This window comes from Cinclus cinclus, chromosome 4 (genome assembly GCF_963662255.1).
Source record: "Cinclus cinclus chromosome 4, bCinCin1.1, whole genome shotgun sequence".
In the NCBI taxonomy this organism is placed as follows: domain Eukaryota; kingdom Metazoa; phylum Chordata; class Aves; order Passeriformes; family Cinclidae; genus Cinclus; species Cinclus cinclus.
In genome coordinates, this window is record NC_085049.1 from 59,523,491 (window position 1) to 59,548,962 (window position 25,472).

At 47.6% G+C, this 25,472-nt stretch overlaps 1 protein-coding gene across 1 annotated transcript; it reads left to right on the plus strand.

Annotated features, from left to right (window-relative positions):
• The first annotated feature begins 418 nt into the window (after positions 1–418).
• SREBF2 (sterol regulatory element binding transcription factor 2) lies at positions 419–24,495 on the plus strand. The gene is made up of 19 exons (XM_062492237.1): positions 419–500; positions 4,687–5,076; positions 5,983–6,164; positions 7,339–7,479; positions 9,285–9,506; positions 10,608–10,722; positions 10,916–11,097; positions 11,859–12,051; positions 13,044–13,225; positions 13,874–14,147; positions 14,478–14,647; positions 14,867–15,035; positions 15,609–15,729; positions 17,183–17,292; positions 18,576–18,708; positions 19,208–19,376; positions 20,531–20,716; positions 21,591–21,702; positions 22,339–24,495. Exons 1-19 carry the CDS (start codon positions 419–421, stop codon positions 22,557–22,559), a joined length of 3,354 nt encoding a protein of 1,117 aa, XP_062348221.1. The 3' UTR covers positions 22,560–24,495.
• The last annotated feature ends 977 nt before the right edge of the window (positions 24,496–25,472 follow it).

The following is a 25,472-nucleotide window of genomic DNA, read 5'->3' on the forward strand; positions in this document are numbered from 1 at the left end:
GCGCTGCGGAGGGAAGGACAAACCCCATGCTCTATCCACGGCCGCCTCGCAGCTCGCCTTTCCGCCGCGCGTCCCGGCGGCATCCCGGGGCCGCGGGCCCCGCCCAGGCCGCGTTTCCAGTGGGCCGCGGCCGCGGCGGCGCCGCCCCTTCATGAATATGGGCTGGGCCGGGGGCGGGGCGGGCTATGCTAATGACAGCTGCTGATCGCTGACGCGCCATCACACCACGCGCCGCCGCGGCCGCCCATTGGCCGGGGGCGACCTGGTCTCATTGACAACAAACCGCGGGGGGCGCGCGCGCCGGGGCCGCGGGGGGCGGGGCCGCGGGCCGGCCCAAGATGGCGCGGGGTCGGCGGCGCCCGCCGGCAGCGGCGGCAGCATCCGCCTGAGCGCCCGGGGCGGCGGCGGGCTCTGCGCCATGGAGGGCGGCGAGCTGGCCGCCGAGAGCATGGACACCCTGACCGAGCTGGGCGACGAGCTCACCTTGGGCGACATCGACGGTAGGAGCGGGGGGGGTGGGGTGGAGACGGCGCGCGTGCGGGCTCCCCACGCGTGTTGGGGGCAGCGCTCGGGTCTCCCCGCGCGGGCCCGCGGCTGCTGGGGTAGGAGGCGTGGGTGCGCGGTCCTTGGATCGTGTTTCTGGAGTGTTCAGGGTGGGCGCGCTTCCCACGCGGTACGGGATCCCCCGTGGCGGCGCGGCCACGCGTGTCTGCCCTGCCAGGGCAGCGCTTCTGAGCGACTTTCGTGGGACTGCCTCACGCCTGGAGTCCAGGCCGTAGCCGCGGGAGGGCGGTGGGGATGTGGGGGAACGAGCCGCTGAGCCCAGCCTTCCCCCGGTGGCGGGCGCGGGTAGGGGTCGGGGAAAGCGCTGACCGTGTCCCCCTGCTCCTGCCGCAGCCCCGCGGGGCAAGCGGCGCTGCCCACCTTCCCCTCGTCTTTCCTCGTGGCTCTCTTAAAGGTGGTTTCCTAACGATGGCCGAAGCTGTGCCTGCACCAGTGCCCGTGGGAGGCCGAGCCTCCGAGCCCTCCTTCATCGAAACAGCTCTAACTGCTTAGTTTTCCCATTTTCCCTGTCGTCCTAAAACTTAAGTGCATCGCTGGCACAGCTCAGACCTGTGAGAAAACCCCCGTTTTCCATCGAAGTGCAGCAAAATGAAGCGCCTGCGTGTGACGCCTGTTTTATGTATATTTTTGGCGACACCGAGAAGCTCCTGTAAACCCCATTTAAAATGACATTTCTTGGTGTGGTCTGTGCTGTAGGCTGGTGGAGATGAGCTCCTGCCTTAATTCACTGCTTTGCTGGGCAGTAATCCCAAGCAGAGCTCAGTTTTAGGGGTGTCCAAAATGTCCTTATTTAACAGTTGGGAGATAAAATTTTGCCAGTACTTTTAGATTTCTGCTTGACACTGATTTACCACATAGCTTGGGGTAAAATTTATGCTCATTTTTTTCTTTTGTCATAAAAGCAGAATGTACCTTGTGAGAGTGCAGTGGGCTTAGTTATTGCTCGTAAAGTTTGATAGTGCCCATTGAAGGTGGTGTTTGCTGCTGTTTAAGTACCACGTAATTAGTTCTCGGGTTCCACACGGAAACTGAGACGAATTGATGAACCCAGCAATGGCTCTGAACTGAGGTGTGCCCTGGGAGGTGTGATTCAGAACGATGAGTAACTTAGGAAAACGAGCTTCACTTTCCTCCCCACCTCCAGGGGTGGATTTTCCTGGGCAAGGCAGGGGGAAGATACACGACAATCCTGCTTTTTTTTTGTGCTCCAGCACGGATTCATCTCAGGGTTTGAAATTTTGCAAGGATTTTTCACTTGGTTTTTAAGTCCTCTTGTGGGTGTTCCTCTCCCATTCAGTCTGAGGGGCTCCTCACTGCCTGTTGCGTGGATTTTGATTCTTTGTGGTGGATGTGCTCTGGGATGTCAGGGCTCACAGGGCTCATGCTTCAAGAGAGGCCACAAGGATGGCCAGGGGGCCCCAGTGCTGACCCCAAAGGTTCTGCCTCTTGCCCCAGCACAAGCTCGTCCACCAGCCATGGGCATCTTCCTGCTTGGCAGGGCACTGCTGGGTAACATCGGAGAACGAGGTTTGAGTTGTTTGGAGATCGAAGCACATCAGGGTTGAGGACAGAGAGGTTGTTTCTGTTGAGGTTGGGATCTCTGCTGCTTTCTGTCTCTCAGAGCACAGCATGTCCAGGAGTGTCAGGAAGAGCAGCCTCTGTGCTGGAGAGCTGAGCCACTGCCTGGGAGAGGCAGCTGAAGCCCAGCCCTTGCCTTTCTGCCAGGTATTCAGGCCATAGGCTGATGAAAGTGGCAGAAGCCTTTGGTGGGCACAGTTTTGGTTTTGTAATACCTTGTTGGCGTTTTTTATCCTTGGGTTGGGCTGGGATTTTTTTTTCTGCAGTCAAGTCACTCTGCTTTAGGGCCTGAAACCTCTCCGACATAGAGGGTGCAGGTGCTCTAGTGACACTGGTTTTATCACTGATGGCTCCAGAAGCACCTGAGGTTTCTCACAGTCAGTGCAGATATTCTGATTTCTGGGTAGGTGAAGGTCTTCTAAAAAGCAGAGATTTAGATTTTGGGTGTTGGCTGTTTCTCTTTTAATTTTTTTTGTGTTGTTATTAGGAAAACTCTTCAGCCCTTGAAAAGAGATGGGTTTGATGCCCTGGCAGTCTTAATTCTTAAAATTTAAGCTTTGGACTTTTTGCATTCAGTCAAAGTTAAAGTGTCATAAAGACGTGATTTAACTTGTGAGAGCGGAAGTAGTTTTTAAAATTGTATATTAAGTCTGCTGCATTGAACACAACATTCTTTTAAACACAGTGCTTGAAACTTTGTTATTATGCTTGAATTTACTGGAATTTAGAGGAAGTCCCACCTGATTTATGTTTACTCAATACTTGCAGTTGTGCTGTCTGATAGTAAAATAGCAATACCATCAAGTGCAGAGTTTGGGAAGTAGTTTGGATTGTCAGTTTTATCATGGTGAGGGGTTTTTGGGATGGTCTTAGCTGAAGTCAGTTGGAATGTGAAAAGCTGTTTAACATCCATCTAGATACTAATCTTGAAAGAGCCCTCCTTGCTCTGCTAGTGTTTTGTGAAAGCCAGTTAAGGCAGTGCATTAAAAAAAAAAACCCTTTCATTTCTTTAGTGAAGAGTGGAGACAAGGGTTTATTTGGTCCAGCTGGTCCCCGAGGGTGGCTGCTGCCTCATGCTGGGGGAGCTGTGTGTCCCCACTCAGCGTCAGGTTAAGAACAGGTCAGGAGGACACATCTCCTCCCTCCAATGGGCTCTAGTTCTTGAGAGCAGTGGTCGTGGCCAGTGCTTAAATGTGTGTCAGAGTGTGGAGGGATTGCTATCGAAAGGGAAGAGTAGTAGTATCACAGAAATATGTTGAAATGTGTGTTAGGGGGAGCAAGGGTCTTGGAGGAGGATTCATCCCTTTGCTCTGTTTCAGACAAAGGAGTGTCAGGCAAATTAATTGGATAGTGTGTGGGTGGCATTTCATAGAGCTGAGCAAATTCATAGCCCTCTTACTGCTGGGACATAATCCATAGAAACTTCTTGTTAAAAGTTTACTGCTTCAAACCTACTTCATAAATCACAGCAGTGACATCCTTTGGGGTTTGTGAATGCGAAAGGTCCTGGTGTAAGGAGCCCTTTGCCATATTTTTTCCTATTTTTTGCTTCATAAACCCATATTTATTATTTTGTTATAATCTCTCTTAGGTTTGTGGGTCCCCTCTTTTCTTCTTTCCAGAAAAAAACAAATAGGACTTTCAGAAAACCATGGAAGAGCCAGTGCAGCATGGGCAGGTCCTGGGGTGGGGAAGAATGTCTGATTCCTCATGCCACTGCCTGCACACAGATCAAGGAAATCATTCATATGTCTAAAGGTGACTAATTGGATTAAATTGGATTAGATGAAGGGAAGAGGAAGCTCTGCTTATCAACAGTGATGTCTTGGTTGTGAAATGTTCGCCTTTAGGGGGAAGGCTTATAGTGTTGCAGTAGGAGCCTCCAACCTGGAGAAGGTGGGATGGAGAGAACCTGTTGTGCTGTGATTGCAGGCAGAAAACCAACAGAAAAAGTTATTCTGGTGTTTCAAACACATGCATGGATTTATCCTGTTACAGTTTTATAAAGTGATGTTTCCTTTTGTGCTTTTCCCCCGATTTTTGTTATGCTTGTAAGTAAACAAAGATAAAATGACTTCTTATCCTGTCTCTTCCTTTTCCAGATGCTCAGTGGGGCAGTGTAGATAGAGGACTTGAAAGCTCCAAAAAGTTGAGTGAAAGAATGGTTAGTGCTGGAATTGTGGAGATGCTTGGTTTCTTCCTTCTGCAAGGGTTAGAGTGAAGGAGTAATGGAACAAGACTCTAATATTTTAAATATATATTGGAGATGGCTTTAAGTTCTAGTCTGTGCTTGGATCTTGTTGTCTGGAAGAGTGTTGTGGGAGGGTCTTACTTTTTGCCCTGAACAGCAGCTGAAGTGCTGTGCTGCTGGCCACGTCTTGGTCTCTCTCTGGAGGTGTTGCATTGGTGTGAAGTTCTCTGAAGGTTTGAAGGACCCAGAGCTCCCTTCTGTGCACACACACCATAATTGCATGATACAAATGCCAGGTGTCAAAGTATACAGGTGACAAAATAGCATTGAGCGAATTTTCTTCTGTTTTACAGAGATGCTGCAGTTTGTCAGTAACCAGGCAGGAGACTTTCCAGACCTGTTTTCGGATCCCTTGTGCAGCACCTTCCAGGGCAGCAGCAGCAGCAATGGCAGCAGCAGCGGGACCCTGGAGCCACAGTTGCAGCGGCCCTACAGCCAGGTGCAGCTCCAAACCTTCCCACCACCCCCTGCATCCCCCCAGCTGCAGAGCCTGCCAGTGAAAGCAGTGCAGACGACACCTCCAGCCCCTCCACGCTCAGCCCCTGTCCTGCAGCCACGGCCCTCGGTGCAGCCTCAGCTCCAGCAGCAGGCTGTCATGATTGCGCCGACGTTCAGCTCTGCTCCCCAGACCAGGATTATCCAGCAGCCAGTCATCTACCAGAATGCGGCCACAAGCTTCCAAGGTAATGCTTGCAGTGCTCAGGATACAGGTGTGCCTGGTGCACATGAGATTCCAGGGTGCTCAGCCTGTGGATGTGCCTGGTGTGCTTGCAGTAAATGGCATCAGTGTTTAAACTCAAAGTGCATCCTCAGCCATGACAAACGTGATGATCCTTTTCTTGTGATGCTGCTGTGGGGTGTCCCTTCTCCTACCTGCGTGGCTTTGGAGTTGGGGAGCGTGAGAAATTGTCAGGAATGAGATCTTAAGTGTTTTTGTGTGACCTCTTACCATAATTGTTTTGTTCTTCTCTGCCTGGCCTTATGCCCTATGGCTCTTGGGAGGCTTGAGAAAAGATGTCTTAAAATAGCATAGCTGGCAACCCTGTTCTCTCACTGATGGGTGCATTGGGCAGATCCAGTCTGTCCCACACAGCAGTCTGGAATTGGAGGCATGTTTTATCTACCAAATTCTGGAGCTCAGTACTTGCACTGAACAGGGACACCTGTAGCAATATTTAGCGATCTTCCTTTGTGAATGCTAGATGACTTGATCCTCTTCAGTGGGTCGTGATTCTTTACGTGACAGATAGGATCCTGTGGTCCACCAAGACTAGGGGGAGTGGAAAAGTGCAGGTTGGATGACCTGTAAAATGCTACTAAAGCAGAGTCCTGTGCTGTCAGACTAAAGGATTTTGGCTCTGTTTTCTCTTAACTGATCTTGTGTGCCTCCTGGAAAGCTGCTGTCCTAGGTGTAGTGTCTAGGTGCAGAAGGCTTCAAAGCAGCTGGAAGCTTCCCAGCATGTGGGATGTGTTGGATGAATGCTGCCTACTAAAAAGCTGTGGGAAGGAGTGATGCTAGGAGCATTTCCAGGCTCCAGGAGGGAGATGTGTGTCTCTTAACCACTTCTGACATCTCTTCTGCTTTTCAGTTCTCCAGCCTCAAGTCCAGAGCCTGGTGACATCCTCCCAGGTTCAGCCGGTTACGATCCAGCAGCAGGTGCAGACACTGCAGGCCCAGCGAGTGCTGACGCAGGCTGCCAATGGCACCATCCAGACCTTAACACCAGCCACGGTCCAGACTGTTGCTGCACCACAGGTCCAGCAAGTTCCAGTAAGTAAAAGTGTGGAGTTATGCAGGGATCCAGCAGAACCAGGAAGTGCTTTTGTGGGTCTGGTCCCCTGGCTTGCCTGGGGAGAAGTAGTGAAGCTGTAGGACTGGCAATCCTGGCTAGGATTGCTTCTGCAGAAATGTTTTTAAACCTGAAAGGTATATTTAGCCAGCCTGTGTCCCAGAAGCGTTTTACTTCATGCAGGTCATGTGTGAGAGGCCCTGTTGTGGCATGTGATGTGACTTCCAGGCAACGCTGGGCAACTGTTTTCAGTAAAACAGTAACTAAATGCAGTCTGAGGGGTTTTATTTATTTATTTTTTTTAATTTTTTAATTTTTTTTTTTAACTTGGTACTTCCAAACCCAGTTATAAACTTTACTCGAACAGGCTTTCTTTGACTTTTCCCTACTTCTTTGCATGTCCATCACCTCTACCACATCTTATGAAGACTAGTTGGTACTGGAACGTATTCTTCTAATTCTTGTCATGTTTTTTTTTAATAGTTTTGCTGTTACAGTGACACGTGATTTTTTTTTCAGTCTTTTGCAACTTTGTATTAAAGAGAAATGTTTGTCTGTGAGACTCTGTATGACAAAGTTGCTATCGTTCAGCTGTACTATGACATCTCTGGTGTTCTCAGAGAGTCAGCAAGGTATTTGAAAGAAATAAGAGCAAAATAACTTACAGTGAATTTTGATCTGGTTGATGTTAAAGGTACAGATCCTTTCAGTGAAATTGCAGGGAGAAGCTACAGTGGGTGTTTGCCAAAGCAGACAGTCCTAGCTGTGTTAGACTGAATACTCAGACAGTTAATATAGAGAGCTAATTATAGGTGTAACTGGAGAGGGGAAAGCAGCTTTTCCATCACCTCTTGTGTGTTTTTACATACTTGTTTACTTCTGGTGCCTGATTTGAAAATCACTGTCCTGGTGGTTCCTCTGCCCCACTCTATCCAGTGCTGTTCAGAGTATTTCCTGCTCAGAGTTTGCACTGGGGCTGATGGAAAGCATCCAGGTGATGTAGGGTGCAAGTCAGAGAAGTACTCACCCTGCTCTTTTGCCAACCACTGAGTTCTAAAACTATTACAACTCTGTCAATGCTTACCTCTGGCTCCTGAGATCAGCAGGGAAATGTGTGCCTGCTCTCCTCTTCACCTGTAACTCTTTTCAATCTAGGTTCTCGTCCAACCTCAGATTATAAAAACGGATTCCCTGGTCTTGACAACCCTGAAAACAGATGGCAATCCAGTTATGGCTGCAGTACAGAACCCAGCACTGACAGCACTCACTGCTCCCATTCAGACCACAGCTCTGCAGGTACTCTATGGATGTCTTTCCATCCCTCTCCTCACTGATGTCCTTTCCTGTTAATTCAAGGAAGAGATTTGTGCTTTAGTGTTCTGCACTGGTGCAGACAAGAAAGGGGTTTTGAGGGCTGTTGTACACACGTCCAGGGCGAGTAATACCCTGTTTCTGTCAAGGCTAAACACACAGATTGTACTGTTTGGCAGCCTTTCCATGGCCAGTAAGCAAAGATCAAGGGCACATTTCTGTTTACCTTTTCTGGTACTACAGGGAGAGGAATATGACCTAAAAACTCAGTCTGGTTTTTAACTTTAATCCAAAAGCTAACTTGCTCACAGTACCTGTGGAACTTCCTTTTGCCCCTCAGTAGTGTCTAATACTACTATATTCAATATGACAACTAATTAAACTACTTTTCAGAGAGCATTTTCAGGGAGGATTTGTTATAATAATTTGAGGTGGAAATTGTGCTTCATGGCCTCCGCTTCTAATCAAGTCTAAGAAATGTATGTCCCCAAAGAAACGTTTATTATGATCTTGTATGTTCTGAACAGATATCTTTGTATAAATATTTACTGGGGGAGATAAACTTGTCACTGTGGACCTAAATTTTGACTTCTTTTGCAATAGCGTGGTATGCTTCTTAGAAACTTATTAGCAGCCAGGCTAAAATCTTCAGCTGATCTGCTTGCTTTTAGATGATGTTTTCACACAGCTTGAGGCTTACGAGGTTTTGTCTATCTGAGACATGTTTGAACACATTGAAATTAGGTGGATACTAGCCTAGGAAAGGTATAGGACTTAAATTCACTTATTTGTCAAGTTCCAACTTGAAGTGAAATTAGTTTAATTTCTGGTATCCCAATTAGAAGACTATTTTGGACTCAAAATTGTTTCTGAAATTGCTCATGACTAGTTTATTCTCATGGCTAGCTGCTCTAGGCTAGTTATTACCATGTGCATGTTTGTGTATGTTTGACAGAAACAACGCTTAGTCTCCGTAGCTACTTGCTTCCCTGATCCTTGGTGTACTTCAGAGAACACATGTCTTTCTAAATCTTGCTCTGCTGGATTGAGCAGTCTAAACTTTCTTTCATTACAGCAGTCCTAGGTACCCCTCTGTGCAACTGTTCTGGTGGGATTAATCATATTTTATCTCTGAATACATATTGCTTTAGTTTGCTGTAGATGGTCCGTCCTACATCTAGATGCCCAAGTTTGAGCTTTTCATTCTGCTGTATATCACTCATTAGTCTTAGTTCCTCATATTAAGGCATTTTTATAGCTTCTGGGTTTTTTTTCTTCATTTAATCAAATTCAAATAAATTTGAACTGCCTTCCTCAAGCCAAAGGTTGTTTTTTCATAGTTGGAGCCTTTCTAGCATTGTCGTTAGTAGTGTCATTGGAAGTAGTGTAGGCTGTGGCTGTTTTCATGACTGTTTGTCCAAAGAAAAAGTGGATTTGGACATTTGGAGTGCAGAGACTGTAGGAACAAGGAGGAGCTTTAGTCCCTTTCTCTATTTAAGTGGATGAACAGAACATAGTATTGGCAGAAGTGTTGGTGTGCTTGGAGAGCAAGAGATGTTTTTATTCCACAGTGACCAGCGTGGGAGCCAGAGTGACAGATTTTTCCTGTGTTGCTGTGCCAATGCTTGTGCCAGCTGAGAATGATAGAAGGAATTTGGCATCTCACACATTTTCTGAGCTGAACCAACTTTTCCTGATTCTTCTTTGTTTACTTCATCTTCTTTTGCCATCATAACCCTTATCTAAATTGGCTGATTGCTCTTGACACTTGTTATGCGTGGTCTTTGTAGACTCTGGTTGGGAGCAATGGGACCATTTTGACCACAATGCCAGTGATGGTGGGACAAGAAAAGGTGCCTATCAAACAAGTTCCTGGGGGTGTCAAGCAACCTGAACCACCTAAAGAAGGAGAGAGGAGAACAACTCACAACATCATTGAAAAGCGCTACAGGTCGTCCATAAATGACAAAATCATTGAGCTGAAGAACCTTGTCATGGGGACAGATGCCAAGGTAAATACAGGGAATAAGTGTAAATATGGTGTCATAAATACTTTGTCTTCAGTTGCTCATTTGCTCTATGAAGTGAAGCATTTGGGTGCATGTAGCTGTCAGTAGCATGCACACATGTATTGGGCTAAGACTGGTGAGAATTGCTGGAATAATTGTATTCAGGAAAGGTCATCTGTTAAATACTAATTTTACTATGCTAGTGGTACTAGTTCTTGAAAATAAGCTATACCTTATACATTTGTTATTAAGTCTAACTTAAGATAGGCCCTCTAGGTAGAATATCCAAGTGAATGTTTTGATAACTCTGCCAAACCAGGTCTTGCTTCAATTAAACTTCCTTTTCCACGTGACTTCAGTAAGGATGAGGGTTTACAGAGCTTTCCAATTTATTTCCTTTAGACAGTGAGCTGTAAAAACTCCTGCTTGCTTAAATATTGGAAGCTTTCTTGCACAACATGTTCAGGTTTTGTTCGTGCTCTCTTTACCTCATACTGGTGAGGCAAGCAGCAGTATTCTTGGTACTTCTGTGACTACTGTGCAAATAAGTGCACTGGTGAAGTCACCTGCTAACGCTGGAAGTGGAAGCTTTTAAAAAATGTGAGTAGTGTGCACTGGCTTCATAGTACTTTTGGCTTGTGTTTAGAAGATGAACTTGCCCACTGCTGCTGGAAGCAAGGATTTTCGTGGAGGTGGCCAAGTGAATAAGGCAAGGAGGGAATTACTTATCTCAGAATTTAGACATGATCAAGCAGCAGCAGTTTGTTCTGTCCTAGAATTGATCCACTTAATTTACAAACTGTGGTACTTTCAAAGAACTGTTTTCTGGCTGAAACCTGGGTGTGAACTCCGTTAGAATTTGGATATTAATCTGTTTCCATTGTACTGTTTTTAAAAGATCTTAGCGAGACCTCCTCCTTGTGTATCTTTGATACCTTGCCCACAGGGCACGCACTGCTAATGGTTCCTTTGCAGCTGCTGAGAGGTCCTTTATACCCTTTTCTTTCACCACATGATACAAAGGGTTGTGGTATTCCTACAGGCAGGAGTGGTCCTTTGATACTCTTAATATAAACTGCTTTTTGTACATTTAATTCCTTACAGATGCACAAGTCTGGAGTCCTGAGAAAAGCCATTGACTACATTAAATACCTGCAGCAGGCTAACCATAAGCTGAGGCAGGAGAACATGGTTCTGAAGCTGGCTAACCAAAAAAACAGTAAGTTGTGGAAGCTCTTTAGCAGAGGGGTAGCAGTCATCATGGATGTAGGATGTATCTTTCAGTTTCTTATTCTTGACAGAGGTTGTATTGATAGTGGCCAGTGTTGCTCCATATGACAGAACCAATCTGAGAGCTACTGACAGGAGTCAGGATGGAGGAATGTGTACATAATGCACTCTGTTTTTTTCAGAGCTGTTGAAGGGCATTGACCTGAGCAGTCTGGTTGACAACGATGTAGATCTGAAGATAGATGACTTCAACCAGAATGTGCTGCTGATGTCTCCTCCAGCATCTGATTCAGGATCCCAGGCTGGCTTCTCTCCCTATTCCATTGATTCAGAACCAGGAAGCCCACTCCTTGATGATGCAAAGGTATTTGTGACTTTAATTGTGAAATTCTAGGTATCTCCTTCAGGATATGTAAGATCCAGAATTTAAATTCTTCTTATTCTCAAGAGTGGAATCAGCAGACACCTGTCAAGTAGATTTGTAGGGCTTAGAGATCCTTTGTAAGGGTGAGGAAGGTGGATGTGTGTGTTTTATCTTTGATTTATTGAGACTAGTTCCTGAGCTGCATTACTAGAACCCTACTTTAGTTGCTGGAAGAACTGTGGTTATCCTTCAGCCCCTGTACAGTGTCTTTGGACTTACAGTGCACGTTCATTACCCAAGGAGCCCACGGCTTTCCAGGATATGTAAGTCTAGTGAGTAAAGCAGAACAACTTGGAAATGGATGATGACATCAGTTGTGGTTAATGAGACCATAAATAATCAGAGTAACAAAAAGCTGTTAGCTATCTTTGTTTTGTGGCTATCACAGAGGGTTTTCTGGGACATCCTCAAAAGAGTAAAGACAACAAAGGTTAATCCTAGTCTAACCCAGGGATGCAGTTACAGTTAATACCTGAAATGACTGGACACAGAAGGAAGTTGAAGGCAGTCATATTTCAGCCTTATCTTACTAAGCTAAGAAAAGCTTTACTAGAGTTCTTGCTTATGTGGAGCTCAAAAGCAAATTTATACATGTTCTGCTTCTCCTTCTTCCCTACGCCTTCCTTGGCATAAACATTTTTTGTGCTCAGAATGGTAAGCATTAGGTTTTTTCTCCTTTTTCTGTTCCTATTCCCTTGAAGGTTAAAGATGAGCCTGACTCTCCTCCTGTGGCGCTTGGCATGGTGGATCGCTCTCGAATACTCCTCTGTGCTCTCACATTCCTTTGCCTTTCCTTCAATCCATTGACATCCCTCCTGGATGCCCGAGGAACCCCCGAGCCTGACAGCCTGGTGCGCCATGGCTCCGGCAGGAGCATGCTGACAATTGAGTCAGGTAAGAAAAACCAGGATAGTTTGGGCCACAGAGGATGTCCAGCCTAATGTGGCCTCCCTAAAAGCCACCTGTAGCTGCAAAGGCTGCCAGTCATGAGGTGGATGGTTGCTGTGGTTCAGCAGGATGGGTTTGTGTGTTCAGGGAGTTGTATGACCTTTGTTTAATGGGTAGGGAGGGGCAGTAACTTCAGGGCAGGGCATGGAAGGAGAGCCAGCTTGGATATGGCTCCCATTCAAATCCAGTTTTCCTGTTGCATAAAACCAGCCATGGCGCAGCGTGATGAGGTTGTGGTGACACCTCTCTGTAGCCCAGCAGCCTGGGCTTTTGACATAGGCCCTTGAAAAAGTAGTTCAGGGTAAGGGGCGTCCTCCTGTCCTCACCAGTCTTTGAGGTGTGTTCACTTTATATTTGTTTTCAAGGTAACTGACTGTTTTTTGTCACTTAATCGTGAGGTATAACTACACTGTTGTTATGGAGTCTTGCTGATGGCTTGTTGATCCACTCATTCCATAAAATTGATAGTTAAAAGTACAGCTTAGGAGAGGGTGGGGAATGCTGTAGGCATGCAGTTGTTTTCCTGACTGGTAAATATGGTTCCTTGGTGCTGCTTTGTAAATTTAACTAAGATTGGAAAATTACACTGGATTATTGAGTACCTGTTGGTGTGTCTTAGAGAAAAATCAGAAAACTGCTCTTGGAAAACCAAGTGCTGATTTTTTTTTTTTTTTTTTTTTTTTTTTTTTTTTTTTTTTTTTTTGGTGCATCAGTCTTGTAAAAATAATCATTTGGTTGGGAATGTTGAGGGTTGGAGTTTGGATAAAGAGGTGTTAGTATAGGTGTTTCCTGACTGAACTTCAGTCTTAATCAGCAAAAGCTGATTAAACATGTGGCAAGCATGGCAAGACATCCTTTGGGATCCACACTCGTCATGCTGCCAGGTTTTTGGTGTCCAGGTTAGATTTTAATTTTCCCTTTTGGGATATCCATTGCAGATGCAGCTGGTTGGTTTGGTTGGATGATGCCCACCCTAATCCTGTGGCTTGTGAATGGAGTGATTGTACTGAGCGTGTTCATAAAGCTCCTTGTGCACGGAGAGCCGGTGACCCGGCTGCACTCAAGGTCCTCGGTCACCTTCTGGAGGCACCGCAAGCAAGCGGACCTGGATTTGGCACGGGTAAAGTTGACTACATTGAATGCATCTTTTAGATGGGATTGTGGGTAAATGTTTCCCAATGAGGCAGTCACTCAGCACTTGAAAGAGCATGGTATTCCTTGAGTGGATCATCCTGGATGATTTCAGAGAAGCTGTTGCCAGGTTGTTCTGAGCAGATTACCGTCCTACTCAGCCTAAGTTAATGAGGCATGGAAGCAATGGAAGAGGCTCCTAACGTCTGTCCTTGTTGCTACCGACTGCATCTTGCATCAATTTTTGGCAGCAACATCTTGGGTTTTGTCCAGAATCTGGCCTCTGCTGTGTCTGTCTGCTGTCCTCCAGCCTCCTCAAAGTCCTCTTTTTATTGTTGAGGAAACTTTTGGCTTTTGCTACAGGGACCCTGAAATTTCCATGGTGTTTGACAAGGCAGGAAGCTCTTTTCCTCGAGTGCTAATGTATCTCACAGGCAGTGTAGGATGTGAACCATGTGTAGAAAGTATGTTTAGGGCCAGATTTCAAGCTGGTGTAAACTGCTGTTACATTTTCAGTTTCTACGTTAATGTCCCTCTGCTAAAGATCTTGTCCTGACTTGCACATCAGTGTCGATGTCCCTAAAAGTGTCTCTAATAGTGATTTTTGTTGCTGAACCTTTCATTGTGTTATTTGCAGGGTGATTTTGCTGCAGCTGCATCAAACCTGCAGACTTGTCTGTCAGTACTGGGACGAGCCCTTCCAGCTTCCCGCCTGGACTTGGCCTGCAGCCTGTCCTGGAATGTGATCCGCTATAGCCTGCAGAAGCTGGCACTGGTGCGGTGGTTGTTGAAGAGGACTTCTCACCAGTGGCGGGCAAGGGAGGCCACTGCAGGATTTGAGGATGAGGCCAAGACCAGCGCTCGGGATGCGGCCCTAGCGTACCACAAGCTCCATCAGCTCCACATAACAGGTGAGAGCAGAGGTGGCAGATCTGCTGGCTGGTTTTCTTGAATGAGGAGACTCAGAGCTGATCCTGGACCATACAGGGAGAGCATTACAGCCTCTCTCCTCTGCTGTTAGAAATTACCCTGATAAATTTTAGGAGCTGCTTACTAAAACACAGCAGGTTTGTGGAATAAAAGAGCTCTATGAGGACAGCTGAAGCAATGGCAGTGTAAGCTTCTCATGTCAGCAGGTTCTTGTTGTTTCTTTAGGATAGTAGCCCTGCACATTATGGTAGTATTTACTAGCTAGTACTATTGGTTAAAAATTAACACTTTTCCTTCTCCTGCCGGTACAGGTAAGCTTCCCTCCAGCTCAGCTTACTCGGGCTTGCACATGGCATTATGTGCTGTGAATCTGGCTGAATGTGCAGAAGAAAAAATCCCACCCAGCACAATGGCAGAAATCCACCTGACAGCCGCAGTTGGCTTGAAAACCCGCTGTGGAGGCAAGCTTGGTTTCCTAGCGGTGAGTTGTGTTATCTTCCCTGATCACACCCTCAAGCAGAGATCTAGGAAAGCCTGGAAGCTGGCATTGCTGTATCTTGGAGAGGGCATCTGCTAACACTACAATTGTTATATGACCTGCAATTATGATACAAGCTGTAATTATGGTATGATCTTTGTCCTTGGTGGTGCTGGTCTTTCCCTATGTACTGTTCTCAATCTTGTCCTCTCTTTTCACCAGAGCTACTTTCTAAGCCAGGCTCAAAGCCTGTGCAGTTCGGAGCGAAGTGCCATTCCCGACTCATTGCGTTGGCTGTGCCACCCCCTGGGACAGAAGTTTTTTGTGGAACGCAGCTGGACGGTGAAGTCTGCTGCAAAGGAGAGCCTGTACTGCACGCAAAGGAATCCTGGTGAGAGCTGCTCATTTCCCAAGTGTGTGGCATCCCAGCACTTTGAGCCTGGCAGTCTCTCCACTCTTGTCTGGGACAAAAGTGGGCGTCGTGTTTGAGAGTGTGCTCTTTTATCCCCACCCTGCTTGTGGTTCTGATGGGTGAGAGGACATGAGGAGCTGAAACATCTCCTCAGCCTGCAGGGTCTGGCTTGCTTCCCTTTGTGTCCCGTGCTGTGTCATACTGCTTGTCTCTTTATCTGCTGGAACACACCCCAAAGGTGACCCTAAATGTCTGGGTAGTGATTTTGGGGTGACCAAAATCCTCTGCGGTGCAGTGTACTTACTGTTTTGCTGAGAGGCTGAAGTGACAGAGGGATCTTAGGCAAAAGGCTGCAGCTTTACAAGTGGATTGAAAGGATAAAAAAGCCCTAAAAACTTAGTCGCTAAATCATTCCGTTTAGTTTCATGAGAATTTCCCTCTACTATTCTTCCTCATGCTCTTTCCTGCATTTTGATTCTTCTTTCTGAGTGTATTGGGAGGTGCCGACAGCAATATGCAAGTTAAGTGGTTTGGTTTATCCTTTTTCTCTAGCGGATCCCATTGCACAAGTCCATCAGGCATTCTGTGAGAACCTGCTAGAGCGAGCAGTGGATTCACTCGTGAAACCTCAGACTAGGAAAGAGATAGCGGGACAGGAGGAGGAGGAGTCATGGTGAGTATGTGTGGCCCACTGGGCACTGCTGGCCACAGCAGCAGGCTCTGAGGCAGAGCTTGTAACCACTGACTAAGTGTTGTGGGGCAAACTGTCTGGTTAGTCCTTATTAAAGGCTTGGAATGACAACACTAGTCTGACCACCACTGTTTGTTAGCAGAGCAAGCTCTGCCTCTTTGTAGTAAAACCTCTCAAGTCAAATGTGAATCTGGAAGTGGTGGGAATTTCTGGTGTTAGGTGGGGTAATACTGGTTGATTGCTCAACTAAATGGATGGCACTTTCTCTGCTGAGAAAAAATTTAATGTTCAGGAGGACTAAAATTAGCGTGCATCTACCTCTTCTATAGACCAGGATATATATCCAGGGCTTTTAGGGTGTGAAGGTCTGGCATGTCAGAGAGTGAACCCACCAGCTTGCTGCTTTGTGCATGAGTGTTCTTCTGACTGAGTGACATTACCCACGGTAGAGAATCAAACAAGAGGAGGAAAGATGATGTTGAACACAATTGTCATTGTCTCTAAGCTCTTTGACCAAATGAAAGGGGAAAACAGGTGGGAAACAGCAGCTTTTTGTATGGAACCATATCCAACTTTCTCCTGGACTCCAAAGGAAGCAGTACCCTAGCCTTTGCTAGTAATTCATCACTGTTCTTAGCTGATCTCCAGATATGCTGGTGCCAGCAAATGTTACATACATATATGGGAAGCTCTGTAAAGATCCAGAAAGTGTGGGTAAAAGCCTCAGATGGAAAGATAAGCCAGTTTCCCTAACTATGTAGGAAAAATACTGTACCTTTAGCATTGGGTTTTTTCCCAATCTCATCTGTGTCCTGGCAGAGGAGGAGTAACAGTTTGGTTTAATTGCTTGCAATCTGATGCTGCTGTTGAGAGAAGGTAGCGGGATTTGTATAAGGGAGGTGGATTGTCACTATACTTGCAGGATTCCTGTCTTTTCATGGGGACGACTAAATTTAGTGAAATAGCAAGCTCCCACTCTAAGGGTGGGAGCTCAAGATCTTAATCTGTAGCATGTTCCAGTAAATTAGGTCATTGCTACGTATGCTATTTTCTCTGACCAGTGCTGAGAACGTGCTGTCACTTCCATTCATACATATTTGCACATAGGCAAATAATCACAGAAGTGTAGTTCTGCCAGTTTTGGAGGCAGTGATTGACAAGGAGCCTGTAATCAGCTTGTAACATATGTTTATGTTTGAGGTGAGACTTGAGGTTAAATGTAGTTCTGTGCTGGTGGTCATGAAAGCCAAGCTGTGAAGCTTTTCCTCTCTGAGCATCGCTCTGCACCACCAAAAGTGTTGTGTTACTTGTATAGCTTGAACTTTCTGTGGGCTTAAGGGGTCAGCACTGCTTAAACATGACTTTGTGAATGAAAAGTACCTTGGTATCTTCTGTTTGGCAGCATAGCAAAGATCTGCCTTGTTCCTTGTTTCAGTGAATTCTCGGGTGCCATGGAGTACCTGAAATTGCTCAACTCTTTTTTGGACTCAATGGGAAGTGGAGCCCCACCCTTTGCCAGCAATTCTGTACTCAAGTCTGCCCTGGGTAAGTCTGGCAGAACTGAAGCTCTTTCAGATGCAGGATCTACTGCTGATACAAATTCCCTCTCCCTACCACCTCCCAAACTCTAGTCAAGGAGAAGTGCAGTCCTTGGAGTGAGGCCTGATTGCATGCCAGCATGGTACCACAGCTCAGAGTGGAAGAAGGTGATTAAAAAGGGTTATAAGTTTGTCTGTCTGTAATGCAGAGTGCCCAGCCAGGAACTGCTGCTATTGTATTGTTGAGCAATATTTTATTTCCAATCTCAACTATGTGCCCTCATCTGAGAGCTCGCTCCTAGCAATGCAAAGCAAGAGGAAGGGTGGAGCATATAAACAAACATAGCAGCATTTAAGTTGAAGTACAGGAAGGGTTTTTTTTTTACTTAATTACCTATTGAACTGGGTTGCCCTCACTTTCACAGTGGCTGTCAGATATATTCCTCAATCTCCAGAGACCTGCAGCTTCTGCTGTAGGCAAGCTCTGGGCATATATTGGGAACTGCTTGTTTTGGTCCCTTGGTGTACATTTAGTGGAACAGCAAGGGCTGCAGAATCCCTCTGAGCCATGTGCTCATCTGGGCTGGGTTGGTAACAGGCTGCTGGAGTATTTGTTTTGCATGGTGTTGGTACAGACAGCACCTGGCAGCTCACTGGGATGCTGGTGCAGCTTTAGATACACACTAACTGCTATATCTAAAATGTATAGAGTAAACATAGTAGGTAAATGAAATTTATTTTTTTTTTAAAGGGAAGTCTGTGCTTGGGTCAGTATTGCCATAGAATTGAAAAAATGGGTTGGAGTAGCAGAGCTTTATGTCCTTTGGCCCGAAGTAGGCTTTGGGAAGTTTTTGAAGAGATGTTAAATAATGAAGGAAATTATATAGGGAACCTGATGTACTGTCTTGATGGTGATTAGTGCCAATCATGAGTGTATATATGGAGTTGTTATTTTGGGGTGGTGAGTGGAGATCATTGTCAGGAAGGAAGTCAACAAATTTCTAGACAAGTTGGTGGGACACGTTCTTGTTGACAAGATAGAAATGTACCATCCAAAACTCTCCTTGCAGTCAGATGTAGGGTGTTTGCATGCTGCCAAGTTCTTTTGTGTTCTTGTGGCACATTTCAGCATTCACATGGATGCTGAGTTCTCGTGGGATCAGTTTGGGCTCATTAGCATCAATGCCAGCAGAAGGAGCTGGCAAGGGCCTGAGATACCTGTCCACTTCTCCAAGTGTGAGGGAGCTGGGCGTGCTCTCCTGGGCTGCAGCCACTGGTTCTGTTTTGCAGGTCCCGATGTGGTGTGCCGGTGGTGGTCAGCAGCCGTGGCTATGGCAGTCGCTTGGCTCAGAGGGGATGATGCAGCTGTGAGGTCACATTTTGCAGAAGTGGAGCGCATGCCGAAGTCCCTGGAGACGTCAGAGTGCGTAGGCCTCATACGCTTTTCAAACTGCTGTTCCTTCTAAACAAAAGTGACTCCTTCCCCTAATGTTGTCCTGTAGGGTCACACCTACCTGTGCTCCGGAGCTGCAAGTCTCTTGTGCTCTGCAGGTGCCGGTGCTCAGCAGTCCATGTGTAGGTCAAGGTTTGCAGACTGATAGTAAAGCTGTGGACTGGAAATCAGTCATAGTTGCTTCTTTAGGAGTGTCTTTTGGCTTTGTTTTAATTGCAGTCTCCCACCTTCCAAAATCAAACAAAAGTCACATGATGATGGAAAGGATGGTGTCACCATCTCTGTTCTTTTGCACTAAAGAATCTTTGCCAGCTTTCTCTCACTTCTCTGTGCTGTCTGTGTAGGTGAGGAATAATTGCTGTCTTTTTTCTGTCTAAGGAGTGATGATATCTCTTGAAAGTGGGAGAGTGAAAGCTGATGCTGTGGCAGCATGACATGGTATTTGAAAGCAGCCTGCTTTCTCTTTCAGGAATGCCCTGGTGAAAGCTACCTTCTACATGTGTAAAGCCATGCAGGCCTCTCTGTCTGGGAAGGCAGATGGACAGCAGAGCTCCCTGGGTCACTGTGAGAGAGCCAGCAGTCACTTGTGGAACAGTCTCAACATGAGCAGTGGCATGTCCAGCACTGTCCTCAACAATGTAAGCATTATTAGCCCTGGGATAACATATGGTCTGTCTTGGTTGTAAGATTGGTCTTGCTGCAGGTGTGTCACTTCCCTGTTGTAGCTGCATTCTCCATTTACTCTGTGTATCATGGGATTAGAGGGGAGACTTCTTCCCTGTCCTTGAGAAGGGCGTTGCTACTATTCTGTTTCTGCTGTATGGGGGAGCAGAGCCATAAGTTCAGTGTCATCTCCCTGCGCATGGTGTCAGCTCTCGTTCCTCTTCTGCCAGCACCTTTCTGGTGCTTTGACTGGTTTGAATTTGGCCCTGCATAGATGGAAAGTACCCATCTCTCTCCTCCAGGTCAAGTTGGTAATACCTGTAAAACAGGACATTACTAAGTTGTGGCCTGAAACAGAGCAGACTCACTCATGAATGTTCGAATCCTCTGACGCGGAAGTGTGAATATGCTGTGCTACTCCTGAGTTTGTGTGGGGCTTGTTTCTCTTCTTTCCAGGTTTACATAAAACTGGAGCTTCCCTCCATGGCATATGGGATGTGTTTCTGGTCCCTTTCGTCGTTGCTGGGTGGCAGCTGTAGTGCATTGTAGTTGCATTGCATGTTGTGGCAGTGACTGTGCAATGTTTCTGCAGTGCAGTACAGAGGCACTCTCTGTTCAGCAGCACAGGCAGAGAGCCCTCCCAGAGCTCGGAGCGGTGCTAGGGGGCAGCAGCAGATGGGGAAAAGGGGTTTGGCAGCTGCTGTTGACTGTGCCAAGACTGCCTCTTTTTTCTCTGCAGGTAGCATGGCTGTCTTTGCTGTTTCCCACTAGTTAGCATCACTGTTTGGGCAGGAAAGCCTCTGCAGGAGGCTGTGTTTCCGTGGGATCAGTTTGTATTTGTTAGCGTTGATCCCAGTGAAAGGTGCAGGCAAGGGCATGTAACTGATGCATGGCACAGGTTTCTCTGACGTCTTGGTTGAGAGATGCCACTTGGGCAAAATGCAAATGCCTGCTCCCTTTGGTGCATCGTGGTCAGGTGACACAGCGGGGAGGGTAGGGGAGCCCCCCAGGTGGGCAGGAGGTGCCGTGGCTGCCTTCCCATGGGCTGTGTCAGCAGCCATGTAGCTTGTTACTCACCCAGTGCTACGAGTTACTAAAAATGTGTGCCTGGGCATCTTGGCTCTTACAGATGATCCAGCTGCTGGCCTGTGACTTGCTGCTCTCCCTCCGCACCAGCCTGTGGCAGAAGCAGGCGAACGCCAGCCAGGCTCTGGGTGAGACCTACCACGCCTCAGCCCCAGAGCTGACGGGCTTCCAGCGTGACCTCGGCAGCCTGCGTAAGCTGGCCCACAGCTTCAGACCCGCCTACCGCAAGGTGATGGCTTGCCTCTCCACCTCCAGCTTACCTGTAGCCCTTCCTGGGGCTCATGGGAAGCTGGAGCCCTTGGAAATATAGGGTGTATGTGAGCTTGTGTGGTTTGGATACTTTGGATACTCTCCCACTACCAGCTTCCATACTTACTGTTGGTGGGTGATGAGGGAGGCTCCCATGGGAGTTCTGCACATGTGGGGAAGTATCCACTTTAGTTTCTGCGTAGAAAACCATCAGCACATGTGCATTGCTAAATACCATGGCATCCTGTTTATTAAGATGGCTTCAGACTGGATCTGTCCCTCTGGGGAGTATGGAAGGAAGCTTCCTCAGCTGTGTTGGTTCTGTGAAGTAGCTAGAGAATCAGATGCCTTCTGCATCTGTAGAGCCTTGGTGCTTTTTTGGGCATTTCCCTGCTTCTGTTCAGTTCATCTAGTTTTAAGCCTCTGTAGAGGAAGTAGAGTCTAATACTTGGACGTGAGAGTTGTCTTGGTATTGTCCATACTGTGGATTTCAAAGTTTGATGCTGTTAACAAAGCATTACACTAGCAGTATAGGTTGAAAGTCCTGCCTGGACCGCAGTGCCAAAGTTTGCTCTCAGATTTTTCTGCCCTGTTCCCTGGTCTCAATCTTCCCCATTTCCAGGCCACTCACAGTTAGGTGTCAATTTTTTTTCCCTTCCTCATGGTTTTCCTGACCTGCAAATTCTCCAGAGACAGGTGGAAGGATGAGGGAGGAGAGTGGAAATGGGTCTGTGCTTTTGTCAAGGTGTCAGTGCCCTGCTCTTGAAATGTGGTGGCTGAGGGATGACAGTTCAGCCACAGCATCGTCCTTGTGCCAGCTCACGTCTCATCTTCCATCCTGCCTTCCCTTCCAGGTCTTCCTCCACGAGGCCACTGTGCGCCTGATGGCCGGTGCCAGCCCTACCCGCACCCACCAGCTGCTGGAGCACAGTTTGAGGCGGCGCACGCCCCAGAGCAGCAAACAAGGTCAGCCCTGGGGCTCAGGCAGCGACCCACTGCCTGTGGGGCTGGGAGGGGTCAACGCTTGGGCAAGGTGTGGGGACATAGATACAACTTGCAGTGTCTTCTACTGTGTCAGGATAATGAGCTCCCATCAGCCTGTGGCTCGAGGCAATGTTTCTGCCATGTTCTCTACAAGCCAGCTAATGTGAGCTGCCAGCCCTGGGCTGGAGGTGTCCGTGAACAGACTGGAAAACATTTGCCTTCGTGAAGCTACACGTGCATAGAACTTGGCAGTCTGGGGTTTGGAGCAGTCAGTGCAAAGGCAGAAGCTTGAATTCTAAAGGAAAGAGCCAAAAGATGAAGGATGTAAGGGAATGGGCAAACATGCATGCCAGTGTTGGGATGAGCCCTAGGAAGTGAACTGAAAGGAGCTGTCTCTGTAGAAGAGAGGACTGACAGTTCCTACCTGACTCTAGCTCAGAGTGTTCTCCTCTGCTAGCCTGAGTGCCCCCAGGGTTCCCCCAGCTCTAGGCTCAGCCAGGGTCTGCCAGCCAGAGAAGCCTGTGCTCAGTGGTGGCAGCTGAGGGCCTGTGAGATGGGGTTTTCTCATGCAGGTGGTGGCTCTGTTACGAGTTTTCTCTCTTTACTGTTTGCCCATAGGTGAACTGGACACGCTGCCAGGCCAAAGGGAGCGAGCCACGGCCATCCTGTTGGCCTGTCGCCATCTGCCCCTCTCCTTCTTGTCCTCACCAGGCCAGCGAGCCGTGCTGCTGGCCGAGGCTGCCCGCACCCTGGAGAAAGTGGGGGACAAACGCTCCTGCAACGACTGCCAGCAGATGATCGTCAAGCTCAGCGGGGGCACGGCCATCGCTGCCTCCTAATGCCAGCATGGGTTCCCTTCGTGCAAAGACAGCCTCATTGAGCATCAGCCTGGACTTCCCTTCAGGAGCTTAGAAGAAGTGCTAGGTTAGGGCTGTGCTGGTGGGATCAGGATGGGGTGGGAGAGGGAGGGAGGGTTTTTGGGTTTGGATTTTTTTTTTTTTCTAAACTTGCCCCGGGTTTAGCTTTACTAGCCTCCTTGCCTGTTCTCAGGCACTGCAGCAGGAATCTGTCTAGTTGTGGTTTTTGTCACTATGCCTGGGGCTCTTGAGACGTGCTGCCCCGACACAAATGACCCATCCCTGCTTGGGAGAGAAGCCCACAAGCCCATGGCATAGAGAAGTGGCACATCCTGTGTCTGTCCTCAGGGGTATTTTGTTCCCTTTCCGAACACCTCTGCAGAAAGGAAATCTCTGGGGAGGGCAGAGGGATCTGTTCAAGCCTTGTCCTGTGGGGCTGCTGGGGCCTAAGGCTGTTCCCAAAAGAGAGGAAGGCACCAGCTTTCCTTGAGTTGTGTGTCAGGAAACTGAAGCCCCTTTAGACCCAACTTATCTAGGTGCTCTGGGAGTATCACTTGGGGCCAGTACTGCCTGGAAAATTTCTCTACAGTTTTTATACAGGTTTTTTTATAGGAACGTTTGTGGCTTTACAAAAACATGGGGAACAATGCAGCAGATTTCCCTTCCCTTCTGCTTCATGCATCTTTTCCTGTGACAGCTGCCTCTGGTTTTCAGCAGGGGCTGTGTTTGTAGCAGCCTGCAACAAGCAGAGCCGGGTAGAAGATCTTGGCATTCCTGCTCATCTGGTGCTGGGTGGCACCAGAGGTGGACATGCTGTGCCCTGCACTTGGCATGAAGGGTGAATGCTTCTCTGGTGCCTTTTCGTTGATGCAGAAACAATTTTTAGAAACAGTTTTTTATTTTATTCAACTCCCAGTCCCAGAACTTGTCTTCAGTTGTTTCTCCTTACCTTCTCCAACTGCTCCACAGCTCCTGCAGGATTTGGGAGGCATTGGTTCAGGATGCAAGTCTCCCAGCTTTGTTACCGTTGCTATTCCGAGCAGTTTGACTTGCAGGTGTTGAATTGCCTGTGACTTTCCAGGAGTGGGAGGCAGATTTGGGACAGGGAGAGAACGGTTTGCCCTCTTTCTCTCTGCCTTTCCTGTTGCATCTCTCCAAAGAAGTGCAGAGTGATTGCCCTCTCATATGTGCTTTTGTGGAAACTAGCCTTTAGCAAGTGGGTATTGCTGTTTCTCCATGTATATGGCCAGCATGTTCTCCATATTGGCAACTTGAAGCATTTAGATACAGGCAGCCATCCAAACATATCCTGTCCCAGTGAAGCCTGTACTGCCCAACTCCTGCAAACCTGGACTGTTTTGCAAGAAGCTTTTACCTGTATCCAGCTTTGCAGAGAGGCATGAGCTCTTTCAAAATCAGAGGAGAAAGAAGGGGGCTTGTGGTTTCCCTTTGCACAGGCTCTTCTGGTATCTGGAAGGGCCATTTCATGTGCTACAGTAATGGAACACAGGTAATGCTAGTCCTTGAGTTTCCCAGCTTCAAGAAGATGGAAACTGGGTCCAGGAGAAACCCATGTCCCAGCAAAGGCTGTTCCCAGTGACTCTGATCTGTAGCTGTGGACAAAAGTGTGAGGGCCAGAAGGTGTTTACCTCCCTCCCCCACTTTATCTGGGGAATAGCTGGTGGATATCCAGCTGCAATGGCCAGTACTGTCCTACTGGCAGGGGTGTCCCTTGCTTCCTGGAGTTGGTGGTTGGAGGGGGAGCTCGTTGTGAGGGTAAGAGTTTGCTCTCAAGAGTGTTTGATCAGTGTAGGGGATGCTCTGGTGGCAACAACTTCAGCTTTGAGCAGGTGCCCTACGTATGCAGAACAGCTCTGAGTACACATTTTGGTTGCTCATTCCCAAGTTCCCTAGTTTATCAGTGATCCTATTGGGGGGGGGGGGGGGGGGGGGGTAGATTGCCTCTTTCTGATATTTTTCCTCTTCCATGGCTCTCATGCTGTCTTCCTTGTCGTGGAGGTTTTTTTTCCAAAAAATACAGAAACTCCTTGCCTGTGGCAACCTTTGAGTTACCTTGCATTTCTCCAGGTCTGAGTGCAGCACATGGGCAGTTCTGTGCTTTAGTAAAATGGGAGGTAAGGCTTTGGGAAAGCAGTGATGCTGAGGTTTCACTTTGTCACTAATGGTAGTCTGAGCCCTGGGGGCTGAGCCGCAGGGAGTACTGGCTGGGCTAGGAGCTGGGAGAAGCTGTTGGGCTGAAACCCAGGTAGTAAATAGCGTGGAGCACTGAGGGTCCTAGCATGGCTGGTATGTCTCTGCCCACTCCGGAGCGAGGGATCTTTGCCCTGTTTTTTTCTACACTGTCCAAAAACTTGCTGTCCGTCTGTCCCTACAACTGTTTTTTTAATATGTGTGTGTATATACTGTAACTTTTTGGTTTGTGGGTGGGAGGAAATTGTTTTATGGATTATGTGAAGAAAGTCTATTTATCCACATGGAGTTCAGAGTAGGGATGCTTTCTGATATGAGATGCAACTGGTGGTGGGGAAGTTACCCAGGAAACATAACTGCTGTCTGAAAACCCTGTTCCAGGACTCCTGAGCATCTGTTACCTAATAAAGATGAATGTTACCACCACCTCCCACCTGCCCTCTTTCTCTTAGCTCTGTTCATCCCAGCAGCTGCCCTTAAGCAGAGGTGAGCTTGAGAAGTCCTTTAGACACATGAAACCTCGCAGGCACCTGAGGAAGCTGTCAGTCCTTTGTCTGGATAACCTAGAGAACAGAACTGTATGGCTTGCAGTCGAACTCCCTTGGTGGAGCAAGTGTGGTATCTCCGTGCTCCTCTGGAAGCAACTCAAGGGAATGATGGCTCGAGCAGAGCCAAGCAAGGTGG

What these genes read in the sequence shown, in the direction of transcription:
- SREBF2 (XM_062492237.1), top strand. Translation starts at nt 419, where the DNA reads ATGGAGGGCGGCGAGCTGGCCGCCGAGAGCATGGACACCCTGACCGAG. An exon ending in AAGTCCCTGGAGACGTCAGA is followed by an intron (nt 18,709 to 19,207) that starts GTGCGTAGGCCT and finishes TTTCTCTTTCAG; the next exon opens with GAATGCCCTGGTGAAAGCTA. An exon ending in CCAGCACTGTCCTCAACAAT is followed by an intron (nt 19,377 to 20,530) that starts GTAAGCATTATT and finishes TGGCTCTTACAG; the next exon opens with ATGATCCAGCTGCTGGCCTG.